This window comes from Paramisgurnus dabryanus, chromosome 13 (assembly GCF_030506205.2).
Source record: "Paramisgurnus dabryanus chromosome 13, PD_genome_1.1, whole genome shotgun sequence".
Classification (NCBI taxonomy): domain Eukaryota; kingdom Metazoa; phylum Chordata; class Actinopteri; order Cypriniformes; family Cobitidae; genus Paramisgurnus; species Paramisgurnus dabryanus.
Window position 1 is genome coordinate 2301340 of NC_133349.1, and position 20759 is coordinate 2322098.

A 20759-nucleotide genomic window follows, 5' to 3' on the forward strand; every position below is an offset into this window, starting at 1 on the left:
AGCGTTGCCAGGTCCTCTGCCTTTAGGCAAAGCTTTGAATTGGGCTACTTTTAAACCGTTTTTGCAGGTTGATGTTTTCTGCAGGTTGAGATGAAAGGATTAGGTTTATTAGTTGTTAGTTTTTGGGCTGTGATTAGTCATTAGGATGCTTTTGGACTAATTTTGAATGGTCATCCGACTGGTTTGTTATGCGGATCTGGCAACCTTGACAGGACAATGACAGAAGGAAATGTGCAAACGAATGCTGGTTAATAAAGGTTTAATTTCGTCCTTTAATATAAGTGAGTTTGTTTGTTTTAATTGGTGTTTGATTTTCATAAAAATAGTATTGAACCACAAACTAAGCATCTAAGTAAGTGCGAAATCCATGTTTTTATTACTGTGACAATGCATGTATATCACTTTCATATCATAATGGCTTATATATTTTGTTAATAACGAATAATGTTAATTCTCTTCAAGTTCGAGAGTTTATTAATCTGTGGCAAAATTTCCTCACCAGCACATCCCTGAAGACTATATTTGTTTTGTTTATTATTATTTTGACGTTTAAAGATGTTTTAAAAGCTGCACAAACTTTTTTTATTTAAGGATTATATTATATTATATTATGTTATTATATATTATATTATATTATATTATATTATATTATATTATATTATATTATATTATATTATATTATATTATATTATATTATATTATATTATATTATATTATATTATATTATATTATATGATTAAAACTCCGTAGTAGTATGTGGGTTTTGCATTTTTAAAAGTACACTTCTACACATGAATACCCTAATTTGGTGCCTTAGCAATAATAAGTGTAAAACCGAATTGAGTAAATATTTGTTTTAATCTGATTAGTCGATTAATCGCCCGATTAATCGATTATGAAAATAATCATTAGTTGCAGTTCTACACAAAATTATTGGGTGCAGTGGTTATAGGTGTGATTAATTGTAAATAAAACACAGCTATTGACCAATCAGAATCAAGGATGGGATCTAACTGTTCTATAAACATCTTTACGTAAAAAAGTCGTAAGTATCTATACAGAATCCTGTGGCAACCACCTTAAAATAATTATACTTCTTTTTTTATCCAATTTATAACTTGACATTTCACTATTTTTCTGTACTATAAGTCGCACTTTTTTCATAGTTTGGTGGGTCTTGGAACTTATAGTCAGGTGCGACTTGTACGTCAAAATTATATCCTGTGAACCAAAAGAAACCATTACCGTCTACATCCGCAAGAGTCCGCTCTATGCTGCTCCTCTATTTATGAAATTTAATGGATTCAGTGATGCGGAATGACTTCTGTTCTTTTTAAACTTGATTTGTTAAATTTGCCTATTCAAATAACTGTATGTCACTTTAACATGTACAGACACTTATTCAGGAGCGACTTATAGTCTGGAAAATACGGTAGTGCACCGTTATAGTGTTTTTTACGTAAATGAAAAGGAAGTGTGCAATTTCGCTGATTGTCTTTTTTTTCTCCACCTCTCTGTTTGTTTGCAGGTACGCAGTGCTAATTATGAAGCAGACCCGTTTGTGCAGGAGTTTCAGTTTAAAGTGCGAGACGAGATGGCTCACGTGACCGGGCGCGTGTTACCTGCGCCCATGTTACAGTACGGGGGCAGGGTGAGCACAGAACACTTTATGGTACCCTTCCTTTCAATCACCCACATCTTTGTGTGTCTGTTTGTCTGAATGGCCCCGCTCCTGGAAAACTCACGTCCCCTAACAGCCAATGCAGCCATTGTGTTGTGTGTGTGTGTGTGTGTGTGTGTGTGGCTAACAAAATAACAAACTTGAAGTGTTTACTATAGTTGTTTTTAAAATAAATGTAATGATGCTTTATCTTTGCAGTATTCTTTTGCAATAAACTTGCAACTTGATGTTGTCTGATAGTCGTATACATTTGTACATGTTTTTTTATTGCACATATAAAGGCTGTTTTTGTTAATGGTTTCAGTTCAATATAGCAATGACTTCAGCTTTGTGTTGTGTTTGCACGCGTCCCATGCAGCAGATTAACCGTACGCTGTCCTTACAGAATCGCACCGTGGCTACACCCAGTCATGGTGTTTGGGATATGAGAGGAAAACAGTTTCATACCGGTGTTGAGATCAAGATGTGGGCCATCGCCTGCTTCGCTACGCAGAGACAGTGTCGAGAAGAGATTCTCAAGTAAGACAATCTGAGCTAAAATACAAGTCCATTGATTTAAGCAAACTCTAAATGATTATGACAAAACATCACCTAGACTTATTTTTGCATTTATTCTCTTAGGGGTTTTACTGACCAGCTGCGTAAGATCTCAAAGGACGCCGGGATGCCCATCCAGGGTCAGCCGTGTTTCTGTAAGTATGCACAGGGAGCAGACAGCGTGGAGCCCATGTTCAGACACCTGAAGAACACATACTCTGGACTTCAGCTCATCATCGTCATCCTGCCAGGAAAAACACCCGTCTATGGTGAGATCTTGTGACATCACACAAACACACACTTGCATGTAAATGAACCAGACACTGATTTCTGTTTGTGTGTGTTTGTGATTGACAGCTGAAGTGAAGCGTGTTGGAGACACTCTTTTAGGAATGGCCACTCAGTGCGTTCAGGTGAAGAACGTGGTGAAAACATCTCCTCAGACGCTCTCCAACCTCTGCCTCAAGATCAACGTCAAGCTCGGTGGCATCAACAACATCCTGGTGCCACATCAACGGTGAGAGATGAAAATAAATTATTTAAGACTGGAACAACATGAGAGCATTGTCATTTTTGAGTGAACTATGTTTAAAATGAATTGTGTGTTTACTTCTCAGGCCGTCAGTATTTCAGCAGCCCGTCATCTTTTTAGGGGCAGACGTCACACATCCTCCTGCCGGAGATGGGAAGAAGCCCTCCATTGCAGCGGTCAGTTTAGCTCCATTATTTCCACAATTTGTCAGTACAATAAATATTTATTATATATTTGCAGTAATTTTTGCTGGTGTCAGGAAGCATTAATAATTTCAGACAGTGTATGTTTTATTTTCCTGATAATGTTCCTAAAGACTATAGACGGTGCCAGCAGTAACAACATAAACACGCGGCTTTCATGGTCATCACGTAACTTCCGGTAAACTCTGCAAAGAATAAATAACAACAAAGTCCTTTTAAAGTAGTTTATTTATTTAACAAGCAAAATAAACAACACGTAGATTACATAAGAACTCAAAACATTTGTTATTTTCGACGAGGCATTTGTTCAAGAGTTTAGTTTCAGCAACTAGTCAGACCATTAAACAAACAGAAACCGGAAATAGATGTTCGGACCAGACACTTGTTGCGTCACTGCACGTGCACCCGATAAAACGGTCTATATGAAGAGTTTGGTTCCAAAACGCAATAAATCCGTTTTGACTAATTTCGGTAAAAACGTGTTTTTATACCAAGAAAGTGACAAGATGAAAACCATTTTCTGTTAGAAACGTTCACATAGCATCTTTAGGTTATAAAACATTAAAAATTTTAATCCATCATTTGATTTTCAAAGATTTATTATAAAAACTGTATGTAATATACTGACAGCATGTACTTTGTTGTATTTGTCTGTAGGTGGTGGGAAGTATGGATGCCCATCCAAGCAGATACTGTGCCACAGTTCGTGTCCAGAGGCCCAGACAGGAAGTAATTCAGGACCTGGCCTCCATGGTGCGAGAGTTACTCATCCAATTTTACAAGTCCACCCGCTATAAACCCACAAGAATCATCTTCTACAGAGACGGCGTATCCGAGGGCCAGTTTAGACAGGTGTGGCATAACAGTACTTTCACACCTTGCACACATTTTTATTTTACAAAAAAAAAGTATACTAATAAGCACCAGGAGGTTGATCCAAGGCTGTGATCTGATCATAAATTTACTGAAATCCAAATATTAAAATAATTGATCGGATCTCACTATCATAAGTGCCAACTATTATACTGTGAATTCAAGATGGATCATGTAAATATGAAGATGTTTCTGTCTGCAGGTGTTGTACTATGAGCTTCTGGCTATCCGAGAGGCCTGTATCAGTTTGGAGAAGGAGTACCAGCCTGGTATCACATATATAGTGGTGCAGAAACGACATCATACACGCCTCTTCTGTGCCGACCGCAACGAGAGGGTCAGTACCTGTACCATTTCACTTTTGTAATGTCTAAATGAGAACTGCGTCTCACTGAAATAGCCAACAAAAACAAAATTTTTTTTAGCACCATCCATTGTTTTCCCTTTTGTAGTACTGAAAATGATATTGTAAAATGTGAAATTTCCCTGCCATTGATTTGGTGTGAATTTTAAATGTTGATATGGTGCCAACAGAACTAATGTCGTGCTTCAAGGAAAGATAATTTTTTTTGTGTGTGTGTGTGGCCTTCAGTGAATCATTCCAGGTACGTTGTTGTATTTCTTTCTGCGTTCGAAGCTTTTACATCATTTCTGTATGATAAAGGTCTCTTTTCTCAGAACCTCCATTTATATATTTACTTGAAAGCTTGATGATACAAAACATGATGTTTACGTGCTGAGAGGAAAAGTGCATGTGCATAAATGATGCATCTTCTATTTTCAGATGTATTTATTCATATGTGGACGAGGTCTAAAGTGTTTATTATGAAAAGCTGTTGTCTGTATTTTAACTGAACGTTTTATTTGATGATGTTGAATATGTTCTCTAAGGTCTTTTATTGAATTTTCTGCACAGGTGGGTCGTAGTGGAAACATTCCCGCTGGTACGACAGTAGATACAGATATCACGCACCCCTACGAGTTTGACTTTTACCTCTGCAGTCATGCTGGAATACAGGTACAAACTAACACACGGCCTACACCACTTGCTTTTTTTTAACTGCCTGTATCCTGGTGTTGTGACATCCAATCCACTGGACAAAATAATTTTGCACGGGGATTTATGTTTTGATAAGCACAAAGAAATGTTTTATAATCCGACACGGTCATCGAGCCGTAGGTTAAATGTCAGAAGATATGTTCAGGTCATATTTTTTACTAAAATCACAAAAGAAAAAGATTCATCCTCATAAAGTATTACTGGAATAAAATTACATTTTAAAAATGTTTTATTTATAATTATTGTCATACTGCTTTTATTTTATGCTAATGAGTATTGAAGTCTATTACAGCAATGCAACTAATAAGATTTGGCAATGACACATAATGTCAAAACATTTTTTTTTCCTTGTGCATTAGTGTAATCTTGTTTGTTTTCATGGTTCAAAAACAGACTTAATTGTCTCTTTGCAAAATATGCTTAAAAAATCAATGTGTTTTTTTAAGATTCCCCCAAAAGACCCCTTGTGGTTTTTTGTGTCTTCTGTAAGCTGCTGGTGTGTAAAACTATTGAACCGTTTTCAGGGCACGAGCCGACCGTCTCATTATCACGTCCTGTGGGATGATAACTGCTTCACGGCTGATGAGTTCCAGCTGCTCACTTACCAGTTGTGCCACACGTATGTGCGCTGTACCCGCTCCGTCTCCATCCCTGCGCCAGCCTACTATGCCCATCTGGTGGCCTTCCGTGCCCGCTACCACCTGGTGGACAAAGAACACGACAGGTGTGTGTGTGTGTAGTATTATTGATCTAGGTCATATACAGTATCAAACGTTTATTTTTTACTTGGGATTACTTTCTTCATTAAATTTTTATTTTTAGAGAATTATAGTAACCTATAGCAGTGGTCACCAAACTTTTTATGCCCAAGAACCCCAACCTCGGCCTTGATGAAAGGCAAGATCTATCTATCAAAGGGCCCAGACTGAACTTTCAACTTGAGCCGTTTATTAATGCTAATTGTATTTGAATTACATAAAATGCCTTCAAAATGCCAAGAAACTCATAATATTTAAAGTGTTCACTTTCCGTCTGGCAAAATGAGGGGGAAAACTTGCACTATTGTTAAGAATGTTAAGAACTGTATCAATCAAAGTTAGTATGGCATTGCAGTGTGAAACTTGATCATAATAATGACTTCGTAACTCATAATAATAAAAAAACGTCCTCAAAATTAATAAACACTGCCAGAACACTGCACGTTTGGCGACATCTGCTGGTAAAAGTGGTGTAGTAAATGCTATGAGAATGATGCAGAAACTGATTTTTATAAATCGGTTATTTTATTACCGGTAACAATTTTTTTATTAAGTTTATGTACAATTGGTCTTCTTTTAGAGACTTCTTAAATCATTTACATTAGATCAGATATGTATCCTAATTGTTTTTTTCATAACTGGTCCATTCCACTGTCTCTGTTGAAATGCAAGTTACAATGTTTTAAATATCATTTTAGTCATATCTTGTTTTAATAAGATACTAAGTCATTATTATAAGGAAGGAAAAAAATCTGGTTCACCATTTAAGGTCTGACAGCTTGATAATAATTGATAAATGAGCTCCATTCATGTGAGCAGGGATTTTACTGTATCAAATGATATTTAAAACTGTGCAATAATCAGTTCATCCTCAGTCTTGATTTCTGTTAGAACCGCTTATCATTCGGCTATTAAATCTGCAGAACATGTTTCATGTTTTTTAATGTTGCTGAAGAAACATTCACGCGCAGTCCACAAACCGAGGTTCTCATGTGTTTTTTATATTATGTATATATAAAATACGGGAAAGCATGTCACGGTGTCGTGCTGAAAAATGAATCCTGTCAAATTTTGACTCATCTCTCTTCACCAATCCACACTACACACGCTGCAGAGGCATGGGGCGTGTGTGACTTGAATACCCTGCTCGCGTGTGCAGTGAAATTGATTGATGATTTTTCTATTGAATGCCGAATTCTGAAATTTTGACTTTGGTACATAAATGAAATAAAGCGGCTGACTGGCAGCAGGGCAAATTAGTCGCCAGGCTGCCGGGAATTGTCCCGGTGATCCCGATGGTCCAGACCTGGGGTCTTATTTATAAAACTGTGCATAGGATCCCTACTAAAAGTCTACATGTGTCAAAACCTATGTACAAGCTTTGCGTGGGAACTGGCGTACGCATGTTTCCAGCCCCGCTTTGTGCATACGCACATTTTATAAATGAGACCCCTGGATCGAATAATTTATTTTCTAACTTGCGGGATCTACAGGGGAAGCCTCAAGGATTGTCCGGTCGATTGTGATCGACATGTTGGCGACCACTGAACTATAGAATAACAAAAATGTAACTATGGGAATATTGCGACAAAATTTTTCTTTATTGTAGTCACCCTTTACCTACAATTTGTAAAGATGTACTTATGGCATTTTATCGGCATCTTGTTCGTGGTATTTTTTTTATTTTTTATTTTTTTTATTATCTTAAAGTATTGAAGGACTTCCCATCATTATTTTGTCCAGTTCATCCATTTCAAAAGCTTCAAATACAATTTTTTTATTTGATTTATTATGCAATAGTACAGTATAGTGACTGACAATATATTTATTTCTCAATCTCTTTATTAGTATACAACTAGAAAATACAGGAAAATTGAATGCAGTAATAAGAAACTGATAAACCCGCATTTCTAATTCTTATGACTTCAGTCTCATGTGTTTAGTGAGGTTATACTAAGTAACGACTTTTACCTGTTTTACCTTTTACCGTTTTGCTCTCAAAATTGCAAACTGTTGAATTCGGGTTTGGTGAGTAGATTACATACAAAGTCAATGTAAAGACAAGATTAGACGCAAACTCGCGCGGGGCGATGTAAATGACGCAAGTTGGTGGATTTATTTGCCTCAAATGCGTCTTTGCACAAGTTGGAAAATATTCAACTCAGGTGAAAAATTTGCATGAAACGAAGTTAAATCTAAAAAAAGAGAAACAATGCTTTGTGTTTGGTGTGTACGCAGCATAAGACCTTTAAACAATACATATGTATACTTTTAATTTTAACAATATTTTTTTTCATCATGTAATAATTCTTGTTAATGTTAGTTAATGATGCATTCATTAATGTTAACAGTTACAAACTTTGATTTTAAGTAAAGAGAAGTTTTAGGTAAATGGCGAAATTAACAAAGTTGAATAAATGCTGTAGAGGTATTCTTCATTGTTAGTTCATGTTCGCTAATGCATTAACTAACTGTTAACAAATACAAACTTATTGTAAAGTGTTACCAATGTTACTAAACCTCCCCATGTTTTTCTCAGTGCGGAGGGCAGCCACGTCTCCGGACAGAGCAACGGCCGGGATCCACAGGCGTTGGCCAAAGCTGTGCAGATTCACCACGACACCCTGAGGACCATGTACTTTGCCTAAACCAGCTCAGATTAACCACCATATTCATGTAGTCATACACAAAAAACAAACAAACGTCGACCACACACACACACACATGCAGTCACAACGATTGACTCCCGCCGTTCTGTGCGTCCTGAAAGGTCGGTCTTGGTGGCGATGGAAGCGCGGCCCACCCAGCCCGGTAAATGTGGACCTGACACTGTGCAGCAGGAAGACAGGGCCCACGCTTTAATTCCACAAGTGGACCTCTGCACTATTATGCAATATATTAAACCAGCCAAATGAGGCCGTTCTGTCACGTCCCCTCCAAATCCTCCACGACAACCAAAAGGGAAGCTCTTCTTCGTCCCCCTCCACTTCTGCAGACGTAAAGTTCAATTCCCCTGCCCGTCACGTCTTGTACCTCAAAGTTTTTTTAAAGGCACTTTTACCCCGTCGTCCAGCCCTTCATCATAAGTTCGAAATGGAAGCAGATGGAAAGACTGAGAGAAATGAAGTTTTGGGAACGCCTGCTGTCGTTTTATCAATGTACTCCTCTCCCGAACTCACTTATTTTTGTAGCCAGTGGTGACTTAAGTGTTGTGAAGAACCAATTGTGCGTTGAAAAGAGAAATGAAATTCAAGCTTTTATTGTTAGACAAGTGCCATTGCTGGGCGAAATCATATAATTTTTAAGCTCAATAATATCTACCTGGGGTGGCCCCAAATACAGTCTGTGAGCTTTTATGTATGACCGTGCGAAACGATCATGTTTTTGATATATGCTTCAGCAACTTTTTACTTTTTTTTTTTTTTTTTTGGTTTTAAATGTCTGAAATTCCCTCCAGTATTTATTTTTTGTTTGCAGACTTTCTATCCATTTAAACACACAGTCCATGTTAAACGACACATCATAGTTTAGTGCAATAATCCATTAGCAGGATGACGTTAACTTACGGTTCGTTGGCAGTCTATATTAAGAGAAAGTTTTGGCAGAAGCGAGCGAAAAATGAGGGTCGAAGATGTGCATGTTGATGGTTTTTATTTTTTCGTGAAAGTGAAGCGGCGATTCCTGCGTGTTAATAAGTGCCTGCTTCCCAAAAAGCATTCGAACGAAAACACCAGAAGTCAAAAATCACCTCATTTAGACCAAGGGCGCAGTTGCAATCAAATTCAACTGTATGGCCTAAATTTCTTAAGATGCGAGTCGGTGCAGTGATGCTGGTTCACTTTATATTGCAACTTACGTCGCGATTTTCACTGCCCTGCCTATTCAAAGGATTACGCTGCTATTGTACTTGTTAAAGTAGACCTAGACATGCTTCAGTTTGCCTGTGCACAAGGGACTGATCGCCCGCTCTGGGATCACATTTATGGAGGAGCTCTGACGCTTGTTATTCACTGGAGGGCCACTAGAGGTCAGTATAGTATTTTACTTGAAGAGCTTGTATTGAGTGACGTGAGCGTGGGTGCCTTAATCTTTCTCTCAGTGCCCATCTGAAGCAGGTCCGGCTGTGTTACAATGGTTTTCTGCACTAAATGATGCATTATGCATGGTGCTATCAGGTGCGGCCCACGGGCGGCATCAGAAATCGGAGACTTAATTCATAAGGTGGGATCATGTGTGTGATGTTTAAATGGTGCTGGTTGTGTATTTCTTTCTCATCGGAGAGGAGTCTCTTATCTAGACAGAGATATGATGATGTTGTTGTTGTTATTTTTGTTTGTTTATTAGATTTGTGTATGATTTTAATTGCGTCGAATGGTACAACACTATGGCCAGTCAGAGTAAGATTACGATCATAAGATTTAACTGCACAGAGCACTAGGAACCTATTCAAAAACTATTCTGATCCGTTTTATAAATTATGCAATGAATCAAATTTGAAGTACAGTATAAATGGGTCCTGTAAGGATTTGGAAAGAAGGCAGCAGGCTGTCGTGAAGACGTTTATGTGCCGTTTTGACAAACGTACGGTTTGCATGAGGATTAATGATTTAGCAACTGAAACTGTTTCCGTTTTTTATTAGACCTTCCATAATATAACCACTACTGATGCTTCAAGCATTTACAGAAACAAGGTTGGAAGTAAAATCATCCATGTGTGGATGCCAAATAACAGATGAGGACGATGAGGTGTCTCGTTATGTAGATATATATTCATGCATGTAATATTTGTCTCCTGGCAAAAAATGGCAGGTTTAAAGGTGTTGTTTAGCCAAAAATGAAAATAAGTTTGACCCATTACTCACCCTAATGTCATTACAAACCTGTATACATTTTAAACTGAATAAAGTTTTCCATATAATTGGCCATATAATAGCTTTATGTGAGGAACAGATTGAAATTAGAAATGAAACCGTATGAAAATTTTACATCAGTTATAGTGACCAAAATCACTACGGTTATCAAATATCATGGTTTTGTGAACAATTACTAGAAATGTAAAAAAGCACTGATGCAAACCCAATTTAAAATTTATTTGTCATGTAAATGCTCTTTTGTGCGCATAAACATCAAATAAATATCATTAAGATAAATGTTTAGATAAAACCCAAATAAGGAATTCAGATTTTCATATGAACAACCTCGCAGGCATATGACCGACCTTCAACGTTGAAATTTGGTTGAAATAAGGTCAGTTTCTTCAGCGTTGAAACAACGGTGAATATTAAACAGTTGCAAAAGGTTAATAAAATGCTTTAAAAAATCAGATCATCAAATCACATCATTTAATGGAAAATTAATAGAAAAAATTGATCTTTCTGAAGAAATATTATGTAAACATGTGCCAGTACAACTAGTTTTTTATTTAAATTCAGTCGATGCGACGTCTCCTCCTCCCATTGTAATAAATTGAAGCCAAAAATGTCCAACCATGGGCGCTGCCATGTTACGTAAAAACGCCAGTTTGGAGCCAGGGCATGCGCACAAGGAAATGTCCGAGCCAGTATCAAACTTTCACCCAAACGTTTGCATGTCCAATTCAACCACGCCAATCGTAACGACACGCTCTGCTTCTATAGCATCGAATTACTCGCTAAAATGAAACTTATAAAAAAATGAACAATTGAACATGCATAATAACAACTTCCTTAAAGGACCAATTCAGGGGCGTCATGCACCATTTTTTTAAGGGGGCACATTGTGCACAGCTCACAGAAATTTGTGAATACACGGACATCAAATGAAATCTAGAGCTTTCAGTCTTTTCCATTACATTTCTAACAATTTGAGCGCCCCTGCCTTCATGCAAAAACCTCCAAAATTAAAGTGCTGACTAACTTTCATATCAAATGCTATTCGATCGGAATAATGACATATTGGCATCATATTTAGGCTACATCTGAAAATTAAATTTTGTTTAATGACTTGTTTAATTGTTTCATTAATGCATTTTGCATTATCCTATAAAATTGATGAAATTTTAAATCCATAAAGTATACAAACAACAAAAATATCATGAGCCACGTGATTGAGTTTAATGTTCAATAATGAAAAAAAAATTATTTTAGATAAAATTATTAGAGGAACGGATTTTTGCATTCAATTTTACCTCATATGTGAGGATGTGTGATTCAGTGACACTGGCTCGGTTAAATGTAATTACAAAATGATGCGGTAATACCAAATCTAATTTTAAAACCGAAAGTAAACGCGTTTTCTTCACAGAGAGTCTGCATTAGTTAATGTACAGGCAGCAGGTTGCTATCACAAAATAATAACATAAATTTCATTCTGTTTCTTACCAAAAACTGTTGTATTAAGAACAGTAAGAAGAATTCGATTACTTCATATTTTGTTACATTCATTTGTTTTGTCAGCAAAACATTTCTTGAATGTAAAGAAAAAGAAAACGACACATTAGGAATGACATGAGGATGAGTTGATAAAATGTTTATTTTTGGGTGAACCGTAAAATGAAAGGTACAGAAAGTTTTGCCTCATTATTTTTTTATCTAGAGATTGTCATGTAAGGATTGCTTGCTTTAAACAGAAACTGAAAAAGAAACTGTTGGCAGGAGCGCCGAAGGCTCGTGAATTGTGAGACGTTTATTGCTCGTAGCTTCCGTTATTTAGATGAATGTTGGTCTTTACGCGCGGAAATTGCTCTTGAAGGATTGAACACAAAAGTCCAATTCCAAATCAGATGTCTTGTCATCCTTGTTTTCGAGCTTTAGGGAGGGTCTAAATACGCGGTCAAAGTAGAAAGTGCCTTTCTTCTCGATGGTGCTGAAGATCAGAAACTAAAAGTGAGTGATCAAAGAGTTTATTTATCTTACCTTGATGAAAGGTGTGCACATGCAAACACACAACACCTTTTATTTTGATAGAGAGGCTCATAATGATGCCTCCTTGTATATTCAGAGATTACAATGACGATATATGCCAAGTATATGAACGAAGGGTTGAGCTCTGTATCATACTGTATTAGGGGTCCGGACCAATCGAGGCGTTCGTATGCGGACACTTTAAAGCCTGGAAAGCCTAGCATAGCACTTTATAGACTGCCATCCAAACGGGAAACAAAGTCATAGCGCTTTGCTTTCCTTCCTAAGCCCTTTTATCTCATACTCCAGCAAAAGATGATACTTTGTACTTAAAATCTTTGCTGAGAGAGACACCAGGATGACTTGGTAAGATTTACACCGGCGTCTCATTATTGTTTTAGTGGCTTATGGATCTTTATGTGCAAAACTTAAAAACACTCAATGTGATAACATAATATATGTGACCCTGGTGGCTTGTATTTGTCACACGGGTGCCCATTGGTCCAGGGAAATTTACCTCGATGACAGATTTCAACACACTGCACCTCATTTACCTTGGTATGCTGCAAACGTTAAGAGTGAAAGAAGCTGCGAACGGTTGAATCTTACAAAATCCTGTCATGTTTTACATCAAAAATCAACAAAAATATTTTGGTTGAATGAAATGAAGCTTTTATTTTTTCAAGACTTTGCATTGTAACTTTTATTCAAATGAAAATTACGCATCTTAAACCAGGGTTCCCACAGGTCCTTGAAAGTTTGTAAATTCAAAATTCAAGGCCCTGGGAAGTTTTTGAAAATATACATACATAGATATACAGGTCAAAGAAAGTGCTTGAATCTATTTTATGCAAGAAGTTTTCTGAAAAAAAAGTCAATTTTATTCCCTGTTTAGTGTAGGATAACAAAATAAAAATTCTAGATGTTTTAGGCACACGTGCTTAACTGTTTGCTTTAAATGCTTATATCTTCTGTATGTGAATGTTGATTTATACCAAAATGCTTTTTTGCATAGTTGTGTTTGATGCATGAAAACGTCTCAGGTTACGTATGTGGGAACGAGACGCTGCGTCTCTCTTGCCATACTTCCTGCGTCCCTGTAACGCCATCTTTGGCAATATTTCAAATAGCGATATACTTCCTGGCTCCCGCGTCACCCTGTCTTCGTCGTTAAGCCTCACCATTGGTTGAATTTGATATACACATTCAGACGCACTTATCCCTGGAGGCATCCCCAAAGTATCACAGCGCGAGTGACGCAGCGCGAGTTCCCTCGAAAGGGAACTGTAACAATGTATCTTTAAAGGAAACACAGTGTAACCTGCTCTCACTTGAAATGTGTCCCCACATTTAGTCCTTAAATTTGAAGGTATTGGACCTGGAAAGTCGTTGAAAGGATTTTGAGGTTAACTAAGGTGTGGGAACCCTGTTAAACGTTTAATGCATTATCTTTGGGTGCAGTTTATATACAAATAAAAATGCGTTATTGTCATTGAAACGTTACAATGCAAAACTTTGTAATATAATTTTGAGGTGTGAACGAATGACCTGGATGTTGTTAGATTAACCCAGTATAATGCTTGACTAATGCCTGACAATATCTTTAAGAAAAAAATAATAGTTTATAAATCCTAACACGTATCGTTTTCTTCTTTATTGAGCCAGCTTTTATTTAAATGTTTTTCTTTTAATATATTAGAAATATATATGGGAAATATTTAACGGTGTATTTATTGAGCGAGCGCAGTGTTTTCGGTCAGAGGGTTGGGGGTCGGACGTCTGCCTCTCATCACCTGTCAATCAACCCCTGACTTCCTCTCATACACAAGCACAAACACAGCAGAGTGGACAGCAGGGATGGCACAACCCAGAGGATGTTGACCTGTTCGTTGACATCACTTCCTCCTTAATCTGTGTCTTTTGGGTTCGACCCCGCATCCGAAACTGAGCGTTTGCGGAGAGAGCTCGTCGCATTGCATCTCATCTGAACCACGGTGACTTGGTCGTTTTGAAATAAAATATAAAGCCGGTTTAAACTTAGCCATACGAGTTTCCTCGGCTTGTGGATGAACAGAAAAGATTCGTCTGGTGCTTACCGTATATAGCGTAGAGAAGCAGGTGTTTTGTCATTCGCTTGAGTTTATTTGTCTTCGTGCCAGAGTCTTTTTGAAGGGAGGGGTCCCATTCCACTCAGACATATATATAAATATAATTATATATCTATAAATGAGCCTCAGCCTTAACTGTATTCTTTAATTTTCACCTGAGATGTCTGTCAAACGCCTTAGTTGTGCGCGGCATACAGTACTAACTCTCTCGTGGCATCTCGGTTATTTTTTTTAACCACTAACTGTGTGATGATAAGTCCAGATGTGTGAAAACATAAAGCCGGACGGTAACGACATTCGTCTGTATTTCAAAGTGTCGTGTTGTCATTTCCTAGAAGGACAGAGGCATCGAGCTCCAGGCAAGTTGGTGTGGATTCCTAAAAATGTTTACAAAACGGTTTACTGAAACGTCAAGCTCCAGCATTCCAAAAGTGGACTGTGAACCATCGAATTATTATAACGTCTGTCACGAGGATAATCATTGCTCACTCCTAATATCATTTTTCATCTCTTGGTACTCACGTGGTGTGATTCTCGCCGTCTTTTGATGCATTTGAAAGCCAAAGTACAGTCGTCCCTTTCCGTCGAGTCAGGATGATCTCTTAATACCGGGAGCTCTATGGCTTTGTCCTTTCTTCTTTCCGTGTCTCTCTCTCTCTAATGTACCAAGGGATCTTTCTTTTACCTTGAAATGTCTTTCTTTTGTTTTATAATACTCTCTTTGTAGATCAATGGCCTTTTAGTGTTGCTTTGCTTCAGTTTAGAGTGTATCTTTCACTAATACTTGCAATAAAAAGCTTTGCTTTTGAAACCGAACCCGGTGTTTTGTCTTGTACTGTTCATGCATTATAGATCAAACCACAGCATAGATATGTGGTGTAGTTTGCAAGCAAAATATCATCTGACTGAATCTTTGAAACCGAACGCATACACACAAACGCAGCCTCCTATGTTTAATGCCTGTTAAATATGTTTGAGAAATGGCCTTTGATGGTTTATTAAATCATAATTCAATGAGATCATTGCTGACTTGCTGTTCATATGTGAAGTCAGGTTTAGTGCATTGCATTGTGGGATACCCGGCTCACGGTATGACATCCAGTTTTTGTTAAAGAAAGGCCAGCTGCAGAAATGGCATAAGCAATACATGGGTGCATCACAGTGAATACAGTACATTTCTTGACCTCTGGTAGGAGCCTTACATCTATAGATTATATGAAGATGATGTCATTTGGAGAAAAGTTGAAACAATTATACACTGAAAAAACAAACTTTTTGGTGTAGTAATATATATATTAGATTACCTCTCATAATGTCTACATAATAATATTAACATTTTTTGAAAACTAGATTTTCCTAAGTAAAATGATGATAAATACACAATTAATTCAAATGAACTGTGTGGGAATAGTAAGTCGTATTAGATATTTTCTTGTATTATTTATACTAAGTCTATAGAACTATGTTGAAGAAAATAACAAACAGTAAATACAATTTATTTAATATTTTTAGGACAGCAATGCTTCAATAAAAAAAAAAAAACTAATTGACTTTACCTAAATGATTAAAATGAATCAAACATTTATTTAATTATTTAAAATATGTTTTTCATGCATTATTAAGTCGATTTTATTATGTAATTTGTACTTTTAAAAAGCAGTACATTTTACTTAGCCTCTTCAACCCTGAGGACCCTGTCCCGGGTCCAAAATTTCGTATTTTGACTGAATATAAAAGATTCTTTTAATCTTTAATGGTCCGTCATGGACCCAGTACCACATATGAGATACTGTTTGAAAGCTTGGAGTCTCTTCTTTCTGCAGATATGCATCACTTTGACAAATCTTTTACTGTAAGAAAGTTATTTACATTTAATTTACACTATCACCCCCCCATATTTTTTATATCATTTAATATTCACATATTTCATATTTTTCAAGTATGACAAACATGGGCAAGTCTTATATCAAATGAAAGCTCTCACTCTCAGGAATAAGGCTACAGCGTTATTTTTGATCCATTATCAACACATATCCAACAATCTTCAAATGAATAATAAGGTAAAAAATGGTCTTTTGTAAACATATGTGAAACTTGAGTGTGAACTGCCTCAGATTTCACATATTGCCACAAATGATACACCATCTTTTATTTTAGGTCCTACTCTAAACAATGAGTCCATTCACAGCATTTTCTTTGGTTGTTTGCATAATTAATCCCTAGCTTTTTATTATATGTGCAAAACAAAAAATTAATATTTTTATGAAAAATGTATTTTCACACCCTTCAGTAAAATGAGAATAACTTTTGAATACGACATGCTAAAGAGATCATTCTTTTTTTGGGTGTTTACTGTCTTCTGCTGCTAACAACCAAATTTGGTGTTTCATCATATGAAAAACAACATAAATAACACTATTTGTCACAAACAGCAGCTTTTTATGTAACTTCAAAGGGTTTTCTTTAAAATTATATAAAGAAATTGCATTTATTCCACTGTATGTGGTTAAGGGGACACTTCAAATGTTTTTAGGCAGAAATTGTATACAAAAAGGGTATTATTCCTCCCTTCAGTTGGAGTAAAATAACTTTTGCATAGATTATGATAGAGAAAAAATTCCTTTTTCCTCTGTAAGCTGACAATTGCTGGAATCAAACAAAACTATCTGCAGCTGAGATACCCAGGGCCAGAGTTATACACTTTCAAATAAAAACTTTAGAAAAAAACATCAAAAAGCGCCTATTTATTTTTGTGTTTATTAGAGGCCTGACATCACATACAACCATGTTTAGCACTTTTAACAGTGTTTTATGTAATTTCAAAGGGTTTCCTGTAAAATGATACCAAATGTAAATGTATGTAAACCTCTGCATGTGGGTATGGGAAGCTTTTGAAATTGGGTAGGCCAAATTCAGGCGAAAATCCCCAAAATAGCTTCAGGGTGGAAGAAGTTAAAAAATTCCTCGTAATTACATCAGACACATTGTCTAAATAATAAAAACAAATACACTTAGTACAGGGGTGGGAAGAGATTAGAAATGAATAGATAGATAAATAAATACATGAGGGGGGAAAAGAAAAAAAAGGGAAAGATTTTTGGTGCACTTTGAGGCAAAACAAAGGGCACTTATGTATTTTAAGATATTTCAGTGCAAGTTGTTTTCAGTTTGGACAGCTCTTAATTTTTTTAGTCTAGGACTAGACTAATCACTTTCTGGAAAACTGCCCCATTGATGTCACCTAATGAAAAATTCCCTTTTATATGTGGGTTGAACATAATTGTGTCGTCTGTTTGTGTCAACCCTGTTATGGTACAAATCTGTCAACTCCTTATTTTAAATCCCCATATAACCTTAAAAGTCTCATAAGACGAGCTCTTGCCTTTTTCCGAGCAAACTGACAGCACTTTGTCGGGCCTCAACCACAGCCATCCAAAGACCAGAGTTAGGTCATCATTTCTATTTTAAATCTTCACATAAAATATTACCACATTTATTAGGCACAATGGCGTAAGGTGTTGTCTTATTAAAACCGTGTGTGTTTTCAGTATAGATGGAGAGGGAAGCAACAGTTCATTTAAAGAGACCGCACCAAAAAACAGCACTTTCTCCTGCACACCCAATAATGGGCTTTTTCAATGTGATATAATAAATGATCTATAGTGAATTTGGACTTAAAACTTCACAGGAACATTCTCACGACACTTGAGATTAATATTAAAATTGCCATATTAGATGACCTTTAAAGTTTAAAGGAATATTTCACTTTTAGAAAATAATCTTGATCATTTACTCAACCCCACATCATCCAAGATGTTTATGCCTTTCTTTCTTCAAGTATTTTGAGGAAAACATTTCAGGATTTCCTCGTCTTGCGCTAGCCATGTGATGCGCCAGCGTTACCTTACGTATTAAGTAATCACACCAAAAGGTCACACTTTACATATGTTTAACGCACAGACGCGCACCATTTTAAACGATAAACTGACACAAAGACATCAATTCCTATTTCTTCACACTTGTAAACACTGGAGCGGTAGTTTTGCAAACCTCATGCATGACTTTTTCACGTGATTACGTAATATGTAAGGTCATGCTGGCACAACATAAGACAAAATTGTGGTTTTTGGCGATAAACTTAATTTCTTCTCAACTGAACAAAGACAGACATGACATCTTAAAGGACAAGTTCGGTATTTTAGACTTAAAGCCCTGTTTTCAGATTGTTTATGGTCAAATAGAATGGTTTTGACTGAAATTTCGACATTTTCGGCTGCCCTGAGAATTTTCGTGTGTTTGTGTTTCAGCTCAGACCTCTACAATGGGTTTATAGGTGCACTGGAACAATCCTTCCTAAAATGCATTAAACTTTCGTTTACAAAGACGTGAAACTCACCGAGTGGTCAGGGGTGTTCACTGGTATGCTCACACAAAAATCGCTCCAAAAGACGCATTCCAACAGGTTTTATCGTAGTTTTTACCAACTCCATTGACTGTATTAGACGTCCTGTGAGGTACGGTATTACTCCGCGCCGGGAACTTTGTTTCTATTCTTGCAATTGGCAAAGGCGGATTAGCGCCACCACCTGGGCTGGAGTGTTTATTATTCAAGCTCTAAGCGGAAGAATGTACGGGTGTGAGGCGTTTGGGGAAATAGGTCCACAAGTTAACAACGAATGCTAAAACAGCTGTTGGAAAGCATCTTTTGCAGCGATTTTTGTGTGAGCATATCAGTGAACACCCCTGACCACTCGGTGAGTTTCACGTCTTTGTAAACGAAAGTTTAATGCATTTTAGGAAGGATTGTTCCAGTGCACCTATAAACCCATTGTAGAGGTCTGAGCTGAAACACAAACACGCGAAAATTCTCAGGGCAGCCGAAAATGTCGAAATTTCAGTCAAAACCATTCTATTTCACCATAAACAATCTGAAAACAGGGCTTTAAGTCTAAAATACCGAACTTGTCCTTTAAATGACATGAGGGTGAGTAAATTATAAGAATTTTTTTATGATTTCTTCTTATTTTATGCCCCTGACTACACTTCAGCATCAGGTATGTCAAAGCAATGTGTATGGTAAGCCTACAATGTTTTGTCATTGATGCCCTGTATGTGTAGTTTTAGCTCAAAATATCATATAGATAATTTATTATAACATGTTAAAATTGCCACTTTGTAGGTGTGAACAAAAAAGCTGTTTTCAGGTGTGTAGTTTAAAATGCAAATGAGCTGATCTCTGCACTAAATGCCAGTGCCGTGGTTGGATAGTGCAGATTAAGGGGCGGTATTATCCCCTTCTGACATCACAAGGGGAGCCAAATTTCAATTACCTATTTTTTCACATGCTTGCAGAGAATGGTTTACCAAAAGAAGTTACTGGGTTGATCTTTTTCACATTTTTTAGGTTGATAGAAGCACTGTGGACCCAATTATAGCACTTAAACAGTTGAAATATGTTCCCTTTTAAGTCCGCCCTAACTTTCCAGTATCAGTCAACGGAAGCACCCATTTCATGTGATGCATGATAAATTGTTCTAATCTCTTATCTTTGTGTCAGCTGCTGTAAAATCTCATCCACAAAAGAGCCAACGGGAAATCCACAAAAGACTGCAGGCTGGTGCATATCCGGCAGGGACAGGCGTGGATGTCAGGAACATGGTTGAATGCAACAATTTAGAGGGTTTCCTGTCTATGGAAGAATTTTAGGAAGGTCTGATTATGGCATTATGCGATTGTGCAGTGAGACCTGTGAACGGACCTCTGCGCTACATCTAGAGGACATAAACAGCAGTCTAACAGCTGAGAGGTGCAGAGAAAAAGATCATAAAAAATTCAGATAAGGATTCTGGTTTACGGCGCATTCACACGGGGCGTAAGCGTTGACGCTTCCCATTCACTTTTAATGGGTGACGTCAAGCGTTGGCGAACTGAATTGTGGATCCGTCGGCGCCGCGTCAGTGCCGTTGCTCGCGGCAGAAGTTGAACATTTCTCAACTTTTCAAGCGGCAACGCATGCGTCAGCCCATCATATCGCCTTATGCAAATAACCTAGGCAGAGCCAGCCAATTACGTTTATGGAAGAACGGAGCTTGTTATGCGGCCACAGTGATTGGCTGTTGGCCATGC

The 20759-nt window shown here is 37.2% G+C and overlaps 1 protein-coding gene across 5 annotated transcripts in view; it reads left to right on the top strand.

The window, feature by feature from the left end:
* ago3a (argonaute RISC catalytic component 3a) overlaps positions 1-15449 on the top strand; it is a 42876-nt gene extending 27427 nt beyond the window's left edge. For 3 of the 5 annotated variants that reach the window (XM_065298954.2, XM_065298955.2, XM_073811529.1), the window contains exons 10-19: positions 1529-1672; positions 2067-2200; positions 2303-2487; positions 2576-2735; positions 2836-2926; positions 3611-3805; positions 4029-4163; positions 4743-4844; positions 5411-5610; positions 8184-15449. In XM_065298954.2, the coding sequence (XP_065155026.1) occupies positions 1529-1672; positions 2067-2200; positions 2303-2487; positions 2576-2735; positions 2836-2926; positions 3611-3805; positions 4029-4163; positions 4743-4844; positions 5411-5610; positions 8184-8292 (1455 nt within the window). In that variant the 3' untranslated portion in view covers positions 8293-15449. The remainder of the gene's footprint in view (positions 1-1528; positions 1673-2066; positions 2201-2302; positions 2488-2575; positions 2736-2835; positions 2927-3610; positions 3806-4028; positions 4164-4742; positions 4845-5410; positions 5611-8183) is intronic. The other 2 variants (XM_065298956.2, XM_065298957.2) reach the window with 1 other exon arrangement.
* Positions 15450-20759: the final 5310 nt, after the last annotated feature.